Below are 17,955 nucleotides of genomic sequence, written 5' to 3'. Positions count from 1 at the left end.
ACTGAGAAGAATATATGCTTATAAAATAGATATCTACTTACCAGGTTAAAGACAGTTTCTACAATATCCCTATTGGATACTTCTCCAACTTCAACCAACCCCGTTAACACGGCAAATTTCATTCTGATGCCCCTGATGGGGAGCCCTGGTTTCAGGGACAATGCACCCTCTTCAGCAGAGGTTTCTTCTTTCCCTCCACCTCCCCCGTCATCACCTGTTGGTGGCGGGGAAGGGACATTATTGTCTTCACTAGCCATTGCTAGCTAGTTCATGAGAAAGGACAACTCGGAGTCACTATGGGACAGCAATTGCTGCACTAGGAATAAGCACACACACGCAACACAACAGGAAAAGGGTCACTCTTCCAAGTTGCGGAGAAACCCCAAAAGCAGTTGATGGGGAAAGTCCTTGGCGTCGCCCTCCTCCTCTTGGAGAATATTTGTCCAATCTCTCTCCCCGAGGCTGACAACAACGCCAAACCCTATTGGAAGATTAGATAAATGTTAAATACGCTAGGTTTTGTTTTAGGGTTTTGTGGGGGGAGAAGGAAATAGTTACTGTCCGTCAAATAAGTTGCTAAAGGGACCTTACTACCAGCCACCCGCTAACCTCCCTGGCTCAAAGAGGTAGGTTCTGAGTGAAGGCGGGTTCAAGAGGCCCCTGAACAGGTTCACTCCTCCCCCACACTCTCGCAGGTTCCAGGCGCAGGGCTACCTCTCCTCACAGGTGCACGGAAAGAGGACCTGTCGCTGGGAAATGAAGGGTCCGAGGAAAGGAGGGAGCCCCCAAGCTACCACAGAAGTAGAAAGTTCCTCCTCACCCAGATACTCCGGACTCGTCCTCACCCCCGGCCAGGGAGCCGCGAGACGGAGGCGGCGGCGGAGATCCAGGGCAGGAAAAGGCGGGGGAAGGGGGCGGTGATTACTCTCAACGCTCGGCCCAGGGGGAGGAGTGGAGCACTCAGGCACCTGAGGTTCGACGGCGAGAGGAGGGGAGGTGTGTGTTGTGGCAAGGAGGGAGGGGAGGCCCGGCGGCGACGGCGAGGAGAGGGAGGAGAGAGAGGTCAGTGCACCTGGTCGCAGCCTCCAAGTTTCCCTAGTCTGCTCCCCGGGAGTCCGCGGCTGCACAGAACTCCATGGCTTCCTGGCCCGCCCGACCCCTGCGCTCAGCCTTTGCAAAAACCGCCGCTGCTAGCGCTATGGACACCGCGGCTGACGCTGCCGGCCGTGGTGAGGTTGCTACTGCCACAGCTCGCCCCGCCACGGCTCGCGCGAATGCCCCTGTGCCCACTGAAGCTACTCCTCGCCGCCATGACAGCGCCGAGGGCTGCCGGGCGCGGCGTGCGCGTGCGCGAGCGCGCGGGACGGTGGGGCGGGCGCCCGCGAAGGCGGAGGCAAGCGTGTGGCGGGGTGGGGAAGCGCGGGAGGCCTAGGGGGCCGCGAAAGGGCGGAGGTGCCAGGCGCGGGCTTGCAGGCAGGACTACATGTGAAGGTGGGCACCCTAGCGGGCGCTTTGCCCAAATAACACCAGGTGTGTCCCGGACCGGCCAGAAGAGACGTTTCGTACCAGGAGCCGACTCTCCCCGCACACACGCGTACACCTCCCACCCACGACCTGGGAAGGTGCTTTGACAAGTGCTGAGGTGATTCTGAAGCTTCTTCTGTTGTTAAGTTACCGTAGGGTCTCCTAGCGCGCGGAGAACCCGCCCCACGTTTCCAAGGTGTCTTCTTGGACTTGAAGAAGGACACCTGAGGGACTGCTATGAGCCAGAGAAGTGGCAGCGCTGGAGCCAGCGAGGCTGCTTTCCTTGTCTAAAGGGAGCAGAGAGTCCCCACCCCTGACTGCGTTCAGCTGCTGCCCGCCCGCGGCGCTCCGTGAAGACTTAGAGATTTCCACTGGGATGCCCCAGCAGCTGCCACCGCTTGGAAGAAGATGGGAGGGGGGACGTGTCCATGAGGAATGGGAAAGATTCCTTGCTTTGCAGCTGCCGCCCCACCAAACCTCTCCCACATTCTAAGGAAGGGAGGATTCCTGAGACAGCTGCTCCAAACAGCGTGGAGGCGGGGTTAATTTTGCCTGTAGATCTCAGGGGTTTTTTTACTCTCGTAATTTTCCAGTGTGAAAGTTAGGTTCGCCTCATTCTCAGATTAGTTTAAAAGATAAGTTACATTAGGATTGAAACCAGCACAGGTCATCGTAATGTGTCCTTCCCCTCCACCCTCACTATTAACAAAGTATTCTTCCTGATGCATTAGTGAAAAACAAGTATCGTTAAAGAAAGTGGTTTTTCACCCTTATGTACTCTTTGAACTCATAAGGCCTTAAAAAATGATGTTTAATATACTAGTAGTTCCCTAAAATGAAAGTGAAGAAAAAGTGAAGTCAGGTAAAAGTTAGGAAGTACCAGGGAGGAGCCAGAAGAAAAAAATATATTGGTTTGAGAGATGTAATAATTGCCTAGAGAAAGGGTTGGGATGGGCTTGAAAAGGAAACTGAATTCCAACTATCACATGGAAATTTGGAGGGAGGGAGGTAACATGAGATACGACAAGAAGCATCGGGGTATCTTCAGAAAAGTGGTACACCTTTTAAAAACACTAAAATGAATTTGACTTCACCAAATCGCCTATGTTTGCAAATGTTTGTTAAAGACTTGTTTTGCAATAAGCGGATACTCCAAAGATGGAGCAGACATTTTTCTCATGATCTGAATTGGTGATTCATGTATTGCCAGGGTAAGAGGCAAGCCACATGAATGGCTTGCCTTTCCTTAAATCCCTGAAAAACTAAACACCTCAGATTTAAATTTCAGATTGCAGGACACTTGGGTGGCTCAGTCGGTTAAGCGTCTGCCTTCCCCTCAGTCCTGATCCCAGGGTCCTGATATCGAGCCCCCCCCATCAGTCTCCTTGCTAGGTGGGGAGCCTGCCCCTCCCCCTGCCTGCCCTCCCCCTGCTTGTGTTCTCTAACAGATAAATAAAATCTTTAAAAAATAATAAAATAAATAATACATATATATTTCAGATTGGTAAATGAATAAGTCTGGGGCACCTGGGTGGCTCAGTCATTAAGCGTCTGCCTTCGGCTCAGGTCATGATCTCGGGGTCCTGGGATCGAGTCCCATATCAGGCTCCCTGCTCTGTGGGAAACCTGCTTCTCCCTCTGCCTGCCACTCCCCCTGCTTGTGTTCCCTGTCTCGCTGTGTGTCTCTCTCTCTCTCTCTAATAGATTAAAAAAAAAATCCTTAAAAAAAAAAATAAGTCTGGAATAAGAGGGAGTCAGGTGTCCCTGAAGTAGAAAGACAACTTTCATTTGACCTTTAACACATCTGTAGGGAAGGAGACAAGGAGGCACATTTGAGGTAGAGAGGCATTAATGAAAGCCTTCTATTAAAGCATTTTGTCTCCCCAGATTTGGGCAAATAGTCTTACCTTGAGTATTTTTTTTTTTAAGATTTTATTTATTTATTTGCCAGAGAGAGAGGGAGAGTACAAGCAGGGGGAGTGGCAGGCAGAGGGAGAAGCAGGCTCCTCGCTAAGCAAGGAACCTGATGTGAGACTCAATCCCGGAAACCTGAGATAATGACCCGAGCCGATGGCAGACTCTTAACCATCTGAGCCACCCAGGCGCCCCTCGAGTATGTTAATATATCTGGCATACAATTGCTAGTAAAGTATTTGCTAAATAAATAAACATCTGCCATTAAGAAGGAGATGACAATGAACATGTCCTAAACACAGTGTGGTCACAGTTATTCAAACTAAATGACTGGGGCTAAGGTTTGTGTCTGTCATGGATTTGCCAGCTCACTGTTAACACTATTCTACTGGTGAAACAAAAGGGGATATAAGAAAATTACCCAAATATTTCCCAAAAAAATTGTCAACTATTTTTTACAGTTTTTCAGAATTATCCAACCTCCTGCTTGACTTTGCTCCTGGTTACAGTAAAATACATGGCAAAAAATGGGGGTTCAGAAGGAAGCATATGGAAGGTAGAAGAGGAAACTTCACTTCTAGCCACAGTTAGAATACAATAGCTGTTTACGTCAAAAGAATAAAATCAGAGTGCTTCAGGGTGAACTATCTGTCCATCAACTACTAAGCTCCTTCATGGCACAATCCTGAACATTGTAGGTACTCAAAACATATTATTTGGATTGAGTTAAAACTCTAAAAATGCTTGCTTTAAGTTTTCTCACCTGAAAGCCCTTGCTTAAATCTATACAACTACTACCAGTTAAAGGGGGTAGGATCTTTGTATAAATGGCTGTCTTAATATGGAAAGCCGTTTACCATTTGTTAGAATTTGTTTATCTTTTTGGTACTATAATGGATGTTTTCTAGTCAAAAGATTTCATATAAACTATCAGCAGGTGAATTTACAGAACTGCAATACTTGTATCCCTACATTATATGCTCAAATGCTACACAAAAAGGAAGAAAGGGGGGAAAAAAGATTACTTCCTGTAAAGCCAGGCTCAAGTTTTTTTTATCACCATCTACTTTGTATTTCTTGGACATCACCATCTTGACAGAATTAAGGACTAAAATTTTTCATAATTTTACTTGCCTTCAGCATATGTTAAAAACCATAGCAGGAAAAAAAAGAAGAAGAAAAAACAGTAGATTCAGAACAGGAAGCCTGTGCATAACTCAGAGGAACTCAGGCAAAGAGAATGTAATTTCATGGTGAAATCAAGATTATTGATCTATAAACCCTTACCTATATAGAAAGAAAATTTTGATAGAAAAGATGGGATGGAATTTTCTTTCTACCAGGAAGAATACCTAACCCACCCAAATGTAACTTATTGGCATTTTGCTAGCATATAGTTGAAATGATAATTTAGAGGAAAGCTACCACCCACATGATTTGCTATGAGCCTGGATGTGTATCTCTGGATTTGAAGTTTTCTTCAAATTGTTATTTCTCATCACTTATGGTATCATAGACTGGAAATACATGGTCCTGGCTTGCAGCACCCTCCTTGTGAGAAAGTGAAACATTCATTAAATCTTACTAATGTTAAATAAAATTTTTATGCTAGTAGTTTTATTAATGATATTTTTATTGGGCATTAGATTATGGGAACAATTTAAAGGGAAAAAACATCACCTTCTTTAATGGTTGGAAACTCAAAAGTTTAAGATTAAAAGTTTATATGATTGTTTAATATCTAGAAGTTCAAAATGATCCACATTAACTTACTACATTTTGGGAATTTTTTTTTAAAGATTTTATTTATGTATTCATGAGATAAAGATTTTATTTATTTATTTGACAGAGACACAGCAAGAGAAGGAACACAAGCCGGGGGAGTGGGAGAGGGAGAAGCAGGCTTCCCACTGAGCAGGGAGCCTGATGCGGGGCTCAATCCCAGGACCCTGTGATCATGACCTGAGCCGAAGGCAGACGCTTAACGACTGAGCCACCCAGGTGCCCCACATTTTGGGAATTTTTAAATTCTTTTTTCCCTTGTGTATGTCACAAAAGAGGTAGAGGCTTTGTAAAGGGCAACTCTACTTTCAGCAAGTATGCTAGCCAAGACATACTTTTTAAGACATAAAATATTAATGTAGTAGTTAGTGTAGTTGGCATGGACATAGACTAGGTTGGTTGATTTGTCTTTTCTATTTTCCCATCTCTATCTTTTTCTTAAGTAGTGTGTAAATAGGTATCTCATTTACAGTGGTCCCTTATGATAGTAAGTTAATAGTTGTCATGATACTACAAAGAAATGTACCAGGGCGCCTGGGTGGCTCAGTCAGTTAAGCGGCTGCCTTCGGCTCGGGTCATGATCCCAGGGTCCTGGGATCGAGCCCCGCATGAGCAGGGAGCCTGCTTCTCCCTCTCCCTCTGCCTGCCTCTCTGTGTACTTGTTCTCTCTCTCTATCTCTCTGTCAAATAAATAAATAAAATCTTAAAAAAAAAAAAAATGTACCACCACCCCATCCCATCTTTGCAATCTATGTAAGTGTATATCCCTAGAATAACTATTGGTATTGTTAGCTAAATTCTGAATTTTTGTCCAGGTGAGGTCTCTGAGAGGTCAATGTGTCTCCTGAAAGTGGTAGGTTACCATTTCAGTCATCAAGAGGGAAGTGGGGGGGTTCACATAGGAAATGAGACACCAGGAGAATGACTTTAAGCAGATAGGAGAAGAAATTACTTTTTTCTAGCCCCCATTCTCTGGGTTTGAACTTTTAATTTCTTGCTAGTACTCCCAACTGAGAGGAGAAAGATGACTGCTGTCATATGGAGGCAGGCTTGGAGCATTCCTTCTTGGAATCCAAGCCACATGGAGAAGCTATATAAAGAACAATCAAGGGGCACCTGGGTGGCTCAGTCGTTGGGCGTCTGCCTTCGGCTCAGGTCATAATCCCAGGGTCCTGGGATCCAGCCCCGCGTTGGGCTCCCTGCTTCGCAGGAAGCCTGCTTCTCCTTCTCCCACTCCCCCTGCTTGTGTTCCCTCTCTCACTGTGTCTCTCTCTGTCAAATAAATAAATAAAATCTAAAAAAAAAAAAGAAGAACAATCAAGGCCCTTCAGTCAACAGTCCCAGCCGAGTTTTAGCCAACCCCCAGGACCAATAGCCTACCATGAGAGTGAGCCATCTTAGCTATTCCAGCCAGGGTGAATCCTCAGATGACTGCAACACTGCCAACACCACATGGTATACAATAGCACAGTTGGATCCCGTTAACCCACACAGAAATTATGGGAGATAATAAGTACCTGCCGAATTAAGCCACTGAGTTTCAGGGGTGTTTGTTACATAGCAATAGAACAACAACATCAGGTAAAAATACATTACGTAGTTTTGGGTTACTCTCCTGACCATATTACTTTTTTTCTGTCCAGAGTATAAACTTTTAAAAATATTCCAGCCTTGTCACATCTATGTTGTAATTTGGAGTCCCCATAATTGGGCCCATATCTTAAAGAGGATGGTAGCAGAGATCCTCAAGGGAAAGGGGAATTATGTGGGATCACATTTGGGGTTATAAAGTCCACAAGAAATTTTCCAGGGAGGTTTTCTCTTTATTGCTAACTGAGCAGAGCTAGATTTAATTTTATTAAAGAAAGCATCCATTTCCTTACAGACACTCCAAATTATTTTCTTTGCTGAGAAATGTGCGGCCACATGGGTAAGCAAGCATCTATTAAAGATGCAGGGGGAAAGGGTTCAAGTCCACTAATAATTAAAAAAATGGGGGCACCTGGGTGGCTCAGTCGGTTAAATGTCTGCCTTCCCGGGGTCCTGGGATCGAGCCCTGCATCGGGCTCCTTGCTCGGCAGGGAGCCTGCTTCTCCCTCTCCCTCTGTTCCTCCCCCTGCTTGTGCTCTCTCTCTCTCTGTCAAATAAATAAATAAAAATCATTCTTAAAAATTTTAAAAAATAAAAATTGAGATAATTTTTACCACTCTCATTACAAATATTTATACTACCCAGTGTTGGCAAAGGAGAAATGTGCACTCTCATTTACTGCAAATGTATGATGTCACTGAAAGGCAGTTTAGCAATATACTGCTTTTCCACTGAGGAATGTATCCTAACCTGAACATAATCCGGTAGATCAGAGGCAGAGTTGAAATCATGTTTATTTTAGTAGTATTTATGATTTCAAAAACTTAGAATCTACATATCTAACACAAAAAGAACAGTTAGATAAATTATGGTTCTTCCATGCGATGGAATTCTCTGCAGCCATTAAAAATGGCATTGGAGATAGTTAATAACCACAGAAGATTTTCATGATACATTAAGTCAAGGGACTCTACCTTTTTAAGTCATATACCACTGATGATGTGGTACTGATTAAGACCAAAAGATATTGGGGCACCTGGGTGGCTTAGTCATTGGGCATCTGCCTTTGGCTCAGGTCATGATCCTGGGATCCTGGGATCAAGCCCCGCATCAGGCTCCCTGCTCAGCAGGAAGCCTGCTTCTCCCTCTCCCACTCCCCCTGCTTGTGTTCCTGCTCTCGCTCTCTCTCTGTCAAATAAATAAATAAAATCTTTAAACATAATAATAATAAATAAAAATAGAACTACCATATAATCCTGCAATTCCACTTATAGATATATATCCAAAGGAAATGAAAACAGGATATCAAAGAGATATCTGCACTTTCATTTTTACTGCAGCATTATTCATAATGGCCAAGATATGAAGCAGCCTAAGTTCCTATCAGTGGATGAATGGATAAAGAAGATGTGATATACATATATAATGGAATATTACTCAGCCATCAGAATCCTGCCATTTGCAACAACAGGGATAGACCTGGCGGGGATTATGCTAAGTGAGATAAGTCAGACAAAGAAAAATAGTTTATGATATCACCTATATGTGGAATCTAAAAGAACTACACTCATAAAAACAGAGAATGAGATAGTGGTTACCAGGGGCTAGAGGTGGGGGAGATGTTGTTTAAGGGTACAAACTTGCATCTAGTAGATAAATAAATCATAGAGATCTAATGCACCACATAGTGGTTATAGTCAATAATACTGTATTACAAACTTCAAAATTATAAGAGAGTAGATCTTAATTGTTCTCAGCACAGAAAAAGAAATGGTAATTATATGATGTGATAGAGGTGTTAGCTAACACTAGGATGATAATCGTATTGCAATATATAAATGTATCAACAAGTTGGACATCTAAAATTGACATGTTAGGGGTGCCTGGGTGGCTCAGTCGTTGGGCATCTGCCTTTGGCTCAGGTCATGATCCCAGGGTCCCGGGATCGAGCCCTGCATTGGGCTCCCCGCTCAGCAGGAAGCCTGCTTTTCCCTCTCCCACTCCCCCGCTTGTGTTCCCTCTCTCGCTGTGTCTCTCTCTGTCAAATAAATAAATAAAAATCTTAAAAAAATAAAATAAAATAAAAATAAAATAAAATTTACATGATGTTATATGTGAATTATATCTCAATTTTAAAAAAGAAAAGCTTCCTGGAGAAAGTTACAGCTACAGATTATGGGGCTTGTGGTAGGCAGTAAAATGGCCTCTTAAAGGTTTCGGAGTCCTAACCCCTGGGACCTGTGAATATATTACCTCACATGAAAAAAGGACTTTGCAGATGATTAAGTTAAGGATCTTGAGGATCTATAATCTTGGATTATATAGGTGGGCCCATTGTAATCACAAGGGTCCTTATAAGTGAAAGGGGGAGACAGAAAGGTTAGAGTCAGTGAGAGGTTTGAAGACGCTACACTGATGTCTTTGATGTTAGAGGAGGAAGGGGCCACAGGCCAAGGAATTCAGGCAGCCTCTAGAGGCTGGAAAAGGTAAGAAAACAGATTCCCCCCTGCAGTCTCCAGAAGGAATGCAGCACTGACAATACCTTGATTTTATCCCAGTGAAACCCATTTTGGACTTCCAACATCTGAATTATAAGATAATAAATCTGTGTTGTTTTAAACCACGTAAAAAAGGGGGGTGGAAGGGGTGCCTGGCTGGCTCAGTTGGAAAAGCATGCAACTCTTGATCTCAGGGTCATGAGTTCGAACCCCACGTTGGGTATAGAGATTACTTTAAAAATCATAAAAATCTTTAAAAAAATAAAATAAAATAAAGGTCGGGGGCACCTGGGTGGCTCAGTTGGTTAAGCAACTGACTCTTGGTTTCAGCTCAGGTCATGATGTCAGGGGCATGAGTTTGAGCCCTGCATCAGGCTCCGCACTCAGTGCAGAGTTTGCTGGGGTTTGTCCCCCTCCCTCTACCTCTCCCACTATGTAAGCATGTGCTCTCTCTCTCAAATAAATAAATCTTTTAAAAAGGGGAGTGGGGATGGGGATATATAGACTTCTAGGAGTTGTAATTGCCTAATGTTGTGGTTCTTAACCTTGGCCATGTTTTATTTATTTTTTAAAAGATTTATTTATTTAGGGGCACCTGGGTGGCTTAGTCGGTTAAACATCTGCCTTCAGCTCAGGTCATGATCTCAGGGTCCTGGAATCAAGCTTGGAGCCGGGCTCCCCGCTCAGCAGGGGAGTCTGTTTCTCCCTCTCCCTCTGCCCTTGCTCATGTGTGCTCTCTCTTGCTCACTCTCTCTCTCTCAAATAAATAAAATCTTAAAAAATAATAAAATAAAAGATTTTATTTATTTATTTGAGGGGAGGAGGGGCAGAAGGAGAAGAAGAGGGAGAGAATATCCAGCAGACGCCCCACTGGATCCCATGACCCTGACATCATGACCTGAGTGAAACCAAGGGTTGGCCACTCAACCAACTGAGCCACCCAGGTGCCCAACCTTGGCCATGTTTTAGAATCACCTCAAACCTTTTATAAATCCCAATGCCCAGGCCAATTAAATTATAATCTTGTTTAGGACCCAGACATCAGCATTTTTTGCAGCTTCCTGGGCAATTCCAATATGGGGCCAAAGTTTATAACCACTGAACCAATTTATTTTTTACTTCATAATACTCCTTTGATGAAATATATAACAAGTTTGATGTTAATTAAAATAACTTGTATAAATATTTTAGTATCACTCATTTAGGTTATTTCTATTTTAAAAGCAATGGTCTTATAAGCAGAAAGGAGAAGAATTGGAGTTCTGTGTAAAGAAAAGAAAGTAACGTTTGCTAGATTTCATGTTAAAAGCAACACAGAAATAGTGCCAACTTCAAAATAGTTTCTTTTTTAAAAAAAGATTTTATTTTTAAGCAATCTCTACACCCAATGTGGGGCTCGAACTCACAACTCCGAGATCAAGAGTCACATGCTCCACCAACTGAACCAGCTAGGCATCCCCAAAATAATCTATTTCTAAAGCAAAATGTGGCTAGTAAATTAAAAATTACCATTTAGGAAAATGTACCCTAAATTTCTAGGATCTAAATGAGATTATTGGAAGTTCTATAATCAGCAACTGTGGAAGAAATGGCTGAGGAAGCAATTGCATTATGGGGTATTTACCCCAAAGATACAAATGTAGTGATCTGAAGGGGCACCTGTACCCCCAATCTTTATGGCAGCAATGTCCACAATGGCCAAACTATGTAAAGAGCCCAGATATCCATTGGCGGATGAATGGATGGGGAAAATGTGGTATATATACATAATGAAATACTACTCAGCCATCAAAAGGAATGAAATCTTGCCATTTGCAGTGGCGTGGTTGGAACTAGAGGGTGTTATGCTAAGCAAAATAAGTCAATCAGAGAAAGGCAATTATCATATGATCCTACTAGTTTGTGGAATTTAAGGAAAAAAACAGGGGAAGAGAGGAAAAAATAAAACAAGACGAAATCAGAGAGGAAGGCAAACCATAAGAGACTCTTAATCATAGGAAACAAACAGGGTTGCTGGAGGGGAGGGAGTGGGGGGATGGGATGGCTGGGTGCTGGACATTAAGGAGGGGACATGATGTAATGAGCACTAGGTATTATATAAGACTGATGAAAAAAATAAATTGTTCTTGTATCTGAAAAAACATGAGTACTCTTAATCCCCTTTATCTATTTCACCCATCCCCCCACCCACTTCCCCTCTGGCAACCACCAGTTTGTTCTCTGTATTTAAGAGTCTGGGTTTTTGTTTGTCTCTTCTTATCTTTGTTTGTTCATTTGTTTTGTTTCTTTTTCTTTTTTTAAGATTTTTATTCATTTATTTGACAGAAAGAGAGAAAGAGAGCACAAGCAGGCAGAGAGGCCGGCAGAGGGAGAGGGAGAAGCAGGCTCTCCACCGAGCAGGGAGCCCGACATGGGGCTCAATCCCAGGATCCTAGGATCATGACCCGAGCTGAAGGCAGACGGCCAACAACTGAGCCACCCAGGCGCCCCTGTTTTGTTTCTTAAATTCCACATGTAAGTGAACTCATATGCTTATTTGTCTTACTCTAACTTATTTCACTTGGCATTATACCCTCTGGGTTCATCCATGCTGTTGTAAATGGCAGGATTTCATTCTCTTTTATGTCTGAGTAATATTCTATTGTGTGTATCATATCTTCTTTATCCATTCATCTGTTGATGGACACTTGAGTTACTTCCATATCTTGGTTATTGTGAATAATGCTGCAATAAACATAGGGGTTCGAATATCTCTTCAAAAAAAAAAGAAAGAAATAGCTGGAGAAAATTATGTTGTATAATAAAATTAAAAGTCTTTATTCCTCTGCTAAACCCAACTTCTCTTAATGGAAGTTTGTTAGACAGTTTAACTTTGTGTTTAAGCTTTAGAAGAACAAAATGTGTTTTGCTTATGTCAATTTTAACCAGTTGAGAAAAATCTAATATAGAAAGTAGCACATAGCAGTGCTGATCTAGTTCTGGTTCCATGAGTCATAGCTGTAGAAACTTAGAAGGCAAAAAAAAAAAAAAAAAAAAGCAGCAGCTATTCAGTGAATTGAAGGCCTGGAAAAATGAGGCAAGACTAACTTAAGTGGAAACGAGTTTGGTAAGCCACCCCAGACTACCATACATATTTACTTCAGCACTTCTGTTTTGTTCTTTACAGATGGATGAGAATTAAGAATAGAATATAATTTTCCTTTTTTTCAATTCTCCCAGAACCATTGTTAACCAAGGTGGTGGTGTACAAACTGAACAGAACAAATGAGCAATTTTTCTTTTTAGGTTCCCAAATATTTGACTGCTAGGAAACCAAAGTGAATGCATTTTTTGTACTATTAAATTAATTCTGAATTATGATAATTCAGACAAGCTAGGTAAATCTTAACTTTTCAGGAAAAAATAAAAATGAAAGAGCAGAGCCACATCTTCTGAATTTTCAATTTCAAATTCAGAGATTAGTATGACTGGCTATGTGTGAAGAGTGGCCAAGCAAAAATAAAAGCAAAGAGATAATTTAGAATAACAAATAGTCTAAGCAAAATGGAGCCTGATAAGGGAAAGAAAAGGAATCAAGGTATATTTCGAAAATCGAACCAACAGGATTTGCTGATATACTGTATGTGAGGGGGTAAAGATGAGGAAAAGGGAGCAATGAAAAATGCTGTTTAGATTTTTGACTTGAGCGACTGATGGATATGCTATTAACTGAGGTGGAAATAAGTGGTGTTGACCTAGGGAAAGAGTTGGCAGTGACATCAAGTATTTACTTCACTCACTTATTTATGGCTGGGCTCCCAAAGGAGAGTGTAACTATATAAATAAATATATATATGAATGTTTTGTTTGTTTGTTTGTTTGTTTGTTTTTTCCCTCTGAAATGGGTGGTGAAGAGGAGACCTAAGGCCAGGCCTAGGACTCTTTGAAATGAGGGGAGGAGAGGAGAGGAGAAGGAACTAGCAAAGGAGATTGCAAAACGGAAGCCAATGAGGTAGATGGAAAATAGGAGCAGGCAGTCACTGAAGCCAAGGGAGGAAAGCAATTCAAGGAGGAGGAAAATGATTAGGATATGATTGTGCTTACTCATGACCCTGGTTAATATGGTATCAGCTAATGGAAACTTGTGAGATATATCTGCGCTTGCGGCCGCACCTAGGAAAGAACATACACTCATGTCACCACGACATTCAGTATGTTCAGTTCTCCCCACCCTTCTTTCCCCACAAAATTTCCGTTATCTGTCATAAAATTGATGATGGTATTCCTGTTACTAATTTCTCTCTTCTATGTGAAATAACATTGAAGGGTCTTACAGATTTAAAAAGTAGTGTACGTTAATTGTAGAAAGCTCGGAAAATGTAGAAAAGTTCAAAAATGAAAAAAAAAAAAACCATAATCGCAACACCCAGAGATACCATCTCTCACATTTGGTGTAGGCAAGTATTCCAACTAAATAAATGTGTAATTACAAAATTGAGCTCATGTTAAATACGGTGCTTGTAATCTGGTTTTTTTTTAACTTAGAAATATATTATTAATATTTTTCATGTCACCAAATAGTCTTTTAAGCATCACTTTAATAACTGTATTATTACATTATTGACCAGACCATAATTTAACCAATCTTCTATTGTTTAAATTCATGTTTCCACTGTTTTGCTACTTTAAACATCATAAAACTGCTATTGGTTAACAGTATAGACTTTGACACCTAACACATCTGGCTTAAATTCTATTTCCATGGCTTACTGGCTATGTGTTCTTGAGAAATCACTGAACAAATTTGATAAGTTTCAGTTTCCTCGTCTATAAAATTATTATAATAATAGTACCCATTTTAAGGATTACAGGTAAAGTACTTAGCATATTACCCCCAAAGCAACTAATGCTTAATAAATGTAAATTATTACAATAATTGTAGCATATGTTAAGTTACTATCTTTTAAGTTTTTTGAAAAAAAATTATAAAAGCTTTCCTGACCAATTTAGCTATTGACCGATTCTGCTTACCAGCTAGTCTGGTTAGCATTTAGGATATACATATAATCTTTGATTCAGTCACAAATTCCATTAATTTCTTGGACCAAAAGAGGTAACTCTTTTTTTTTTATTTTAAAATATTAATACAGGGCGCCTGGGTGGCTCAGTTGGTTAAGCGACTGCCTTCGGCTCAGGTCATGATCCTGGAGTCCCTGGATCGAGTCCCGCATCAGGTTCCCTGCTCGGCAGGGTGCCTGCTTCTCCCTCTGACCCTCCCCCCTCTCATGTGCTCTCTCTCTCTCATTCTCTCTGTCTCAAATAAATAAATAAAATCTTTAAAAAAAATAAAAATAAAAAATAAAATATTAATACAGTTCAAATCAGTGGGCCAGGTTCATATCAGCTCCTTCACTGCCAACCCTGGGGGCAGGGACTGCTTCAGTTTTCCTGTCTTCTCTTTGTCTGCGATGACCAAGCTATAAAGGTAGCTGCTGCATCGAACTTTAATCTTTATTATCTTTTTCTTGATCATGACGGATTTGGCATCCTTTCCCCCTGGCTGTGCAGAAAGTTGTGATTGGTTCAATTTTGTGAGGCATGGCTACGAGGGACGCAGGGGAGTGTGCGACCTGCACAACAAGCAGCAAAAAGGGAGGAGAAAAAAGCCGGAAGAGGTAACTCTGGACAATGGACTCTTCTTTGCTCATTCAGACCATTAGGAAGCCATGAAGCAAAACGACTGATTTTTTTCGGAATCAGAATCTTGGAATCAATTTTCCAGATCACATAAAATACCAAAATGTATCTAGGACTGAACACAACAAACTGGTACAAACTCCTGCTCTGCCTGCTCAGCTCCCACTGTTGCCTACTTCTTCTCTGCCACTTTTTTTTTATTATTATTTATTTATCTGAGACAGAGAGAGGACACAAGCAGGGGAATGGGCAGAGGGAGAAGCAGGCTCCCTGCTGAGCAGGAAGCCCTTTGCGGGACTCAATCCCAGGACCCTGGGATCATGACCCGAGCTGAAGGCAGACACTTAACCGACTGAGCTACCCAGGCGCCCCCATCTATTTGGTTTTAAAAAAAAGAAAAAAAAAAAAGCCTGTGTGTACACATGTACAATAAGCTTATATATATTCATAAAAGATCTATGGAAAGATTATAAGAAAGTACTACTTGATCCTCTAGGAGAGAACCAGGTAGCTGGGGGACAGATATGAAAAGTGACTTACTCTTGTATATACCCCCATTATACCTCCTGAATGTTTGTGCTCTGTGTATGTTACTTCCTGTCTGAAAAACAGTCTGCCACTTTTTTTTAAAAGATTTTATTTATCTATATACTTATTTATTTACGTATTTATTTATTTGAGAGAGAGAGCACGAGCTGGGAGGGGGGCAGAGGGAGAGGGACAAGCAGACTCCACGCTGAGTGCGAGCCTGAGGCAGGGCTCAATTCCACAACCCCCAAGAGATTGTGACATGAGCTGAAATCAAGAGTTGGATGCCCAACCCGACTGAGCCCCCAGGTACCCTTTCACTTTTTGTAGGTAGTGAAAGGAGAGAAGGCTAAGGAAAGCTCATGTGGTATCTGGGAACAAGTATAGAGGTATTGAATTCCATCCTGCCTAATACAACACCTCCACCATCCCAGACTCTCATCTAGCACTCCCCCCCCCCACACTGCTCATAGACTACAAACTGCACCAGGGTTTCCAACCTGACCAGATCCTTTTGCTTATGTGTCAACAAGGAATTATTTTTACTTCCTTTGTAGTGAATGGAGTCGTCACTCATGTCTTGGTCACTTTTTTATTACAGAAAATTCTTCAGGGTTCCTAACATGTGAGCTATTTGAATCAAAAGTGTTGGCCAGATAATTTTTTTGGATAAAAGCTGGAGCAGCCAGACAACATTTCCACTCTACTCCCACCTCCCAAACCATCTCTATTTTGTGGCTTGTGGGTTGTCTACTGTGATCTTTTTCTGCTAGGTTCCTAGTGTGTCATGGAAACTAGAGGAAGTACAGGTACTATGTTTACACAGCCTTCATTTCTATTTACAAAATCTCTTCTGTGAAGTTTGCAAAGGTTTTTTTTGGTGGTGGTGGTGGGTTTTGTGTTGGTTTGTTTGTTTTTTTCACTGCAGCACCTGTTGCTCCAGCTCTGACCATCAGCCAATGAGCACTAAGGTCAGAAGCCAGTTTCTGATGGGGGAAGTAGGGAGGGTACCCATCAAACTGGTTTTACTGCCTGAAGATGACTGATTATCCCAGTTTTAGAAAGAAATGGAACATACAAAATAACATCAGCCTTTGGATTTCCCAGTGCTGGAATTGAATTGAGGGCGGCAAACAACTACTAATACACTTCGGTTTTTAACTGCCTTGTAGACCCAGCTTTAGAGGGCTGCATTGTTCTCACCAACACTACAGACTGAATTGGACCCATTTGAATTGAAAGAGTTATGTCCCCAAGCACCTAACTGATTGCTGGGTTATTCTGACAATGAAGAAAATTAGTGTCCTGCGTTAAATCTGGAGGCCTGTGAATCCATTCAGTTTAAGTGCTGGCATTTAACTTCTCGACTTTGTAAGACCCCAAATGAGTATAATTAAATAAACATTCTGCATGTAGTTCCCTAAAAAATTCATTTCAAATAATGAGGAAAAGAGCTTAATTCTATTTCAGGCCAGTCTCCTACATTCTTATTTAACTCCTCTGAGTCTCACCTTCTTCATCTGAAAAATAGGTCTAATAATACCCTCCAAATAAGATTGTTCTAAGGATCAAGTGAGAAAAGGATTACCACTAGATAGAGTAATCCCCTTAAAAAGGAAGTTTTAATATTTGTAATATAATGAACCAATAATGCAGGAGGGAAAAACAATTTTTCTTTAAGAATCACACAAACTTGATAACTTAATTTTTTTCTTAACCAATGGAGCTTTGGCAATAAATGTCCTCATACTTAGAAAGATATGAATAATTCTTTTATTTTTTTAAATATTTTATTTATTTATTTATTTTAGAGAGAGAGAGACAGAGAGAGAGAGAAAGTGTGTGCATGCTTGGGGCGGAGGTGGGGGAACAGGGGGGGAGGGAGAGGGAGAGAATCTCTAGCAGACTCCATGCTGAGTGCAGAGCTGGACACAGGGTTTGATCTCATGACCGTGAGATCACAACCTGCGCCGAAAACCAAGAGTTGGGAGCTTAGCCCACTGAGTCACCCAGGTGCCCCTAATTCTTTTTTTTTTTTTTAAGATTTTATTTTTAAGTAATTTCAACACCCAACGTGGGGCTCGAACCCACAACCCTGAGATCGAGAGTCACACACTCTGCCAACTGAGCCAGCCAGGTACCCCAGATATTATAATTCTCATCTTCAAGATCATTTTTAATTGCCCCTCCTTTTTACAGCCACAGAATGCTGCTTCTGCTTATCAACCCTTATCTTTTTCTGCTTTGAGTTTTAATTCCTTGCTTATCAATCTCTTTCCCCCACAAGATTGGACATTCCAGGGGTCTTTCCACTCTTACAACATCTGGCATGGTGTCTTGCATATAGCATGTTTTCCATAAAAGTTTGTGTTGAAATGAAAGAAGTTGAATGTAGAATCTGTTATAGGACCTCACTGTTTCCCATTGACAGGTGTGTCCTGAT

General features: G+C 41.7%; 1 protein-coding gene, 1 non-coding gene and 1 pseudogene across 5 annotated transcripts in view; all 3 read right to left on the bottom strand.

Moving 5' to 3' along the window:
* Nucleotides 1–257, bottom strand: part of LRBA (LPS responsive beige-like anchor protein) — a 762,450-nt gene extending 762,193 nt beyond the window's left edge. For all 4 annotated transcript variants that reach the window (XM_044912877.1, XM_044912874.1, XM_044912875.1 and 1 more), the window contains exon 1: nt 42–257. In XM_044912877.1, the coding sequence (XP_044768812.1) occupies nt 42–257 (216 nt within the window). The remainder of the gene's footprint in view (nt 1–41) is intronic.
* Nucleotides 258–14,682: 14,425 nt separating this feature from the next.
* LOC110588385 lies at nt 14,683–14,887 on the bottom strand (annotated as a pseudogene).
* A 2,691-nt stretch (nt 14,888–17,578) lies between these two features.
* On the bottom strand, nt 17,579–17,651 carry TRNAE-CUC. Its single transcript has one exon. It is a non-coding gene; the product is annotated as a tRNA-Glu (tRNA).
* Between the last annotated feature and the right edge of the window lie 304 nt (nt 17,652–17,955).

Source organism: Neomonachus schauinslandi, chromosome 2, assembly GCF_002201575.2.
Source record: "Neomonachus schauinslandi chromosome 2, ASM220157v2, whole genome shotgun sequence".
NCBI lineage: Eukaryota > Metazoa > Chordata > Mammalia > Carnivora > Phocidae > Neomonachus > Neomonachus schauinslandi.
Note: the sequence above shows the minus strand (reverse complement) of the source record. Positions and strands in the feature narration are given on the sequence as shown.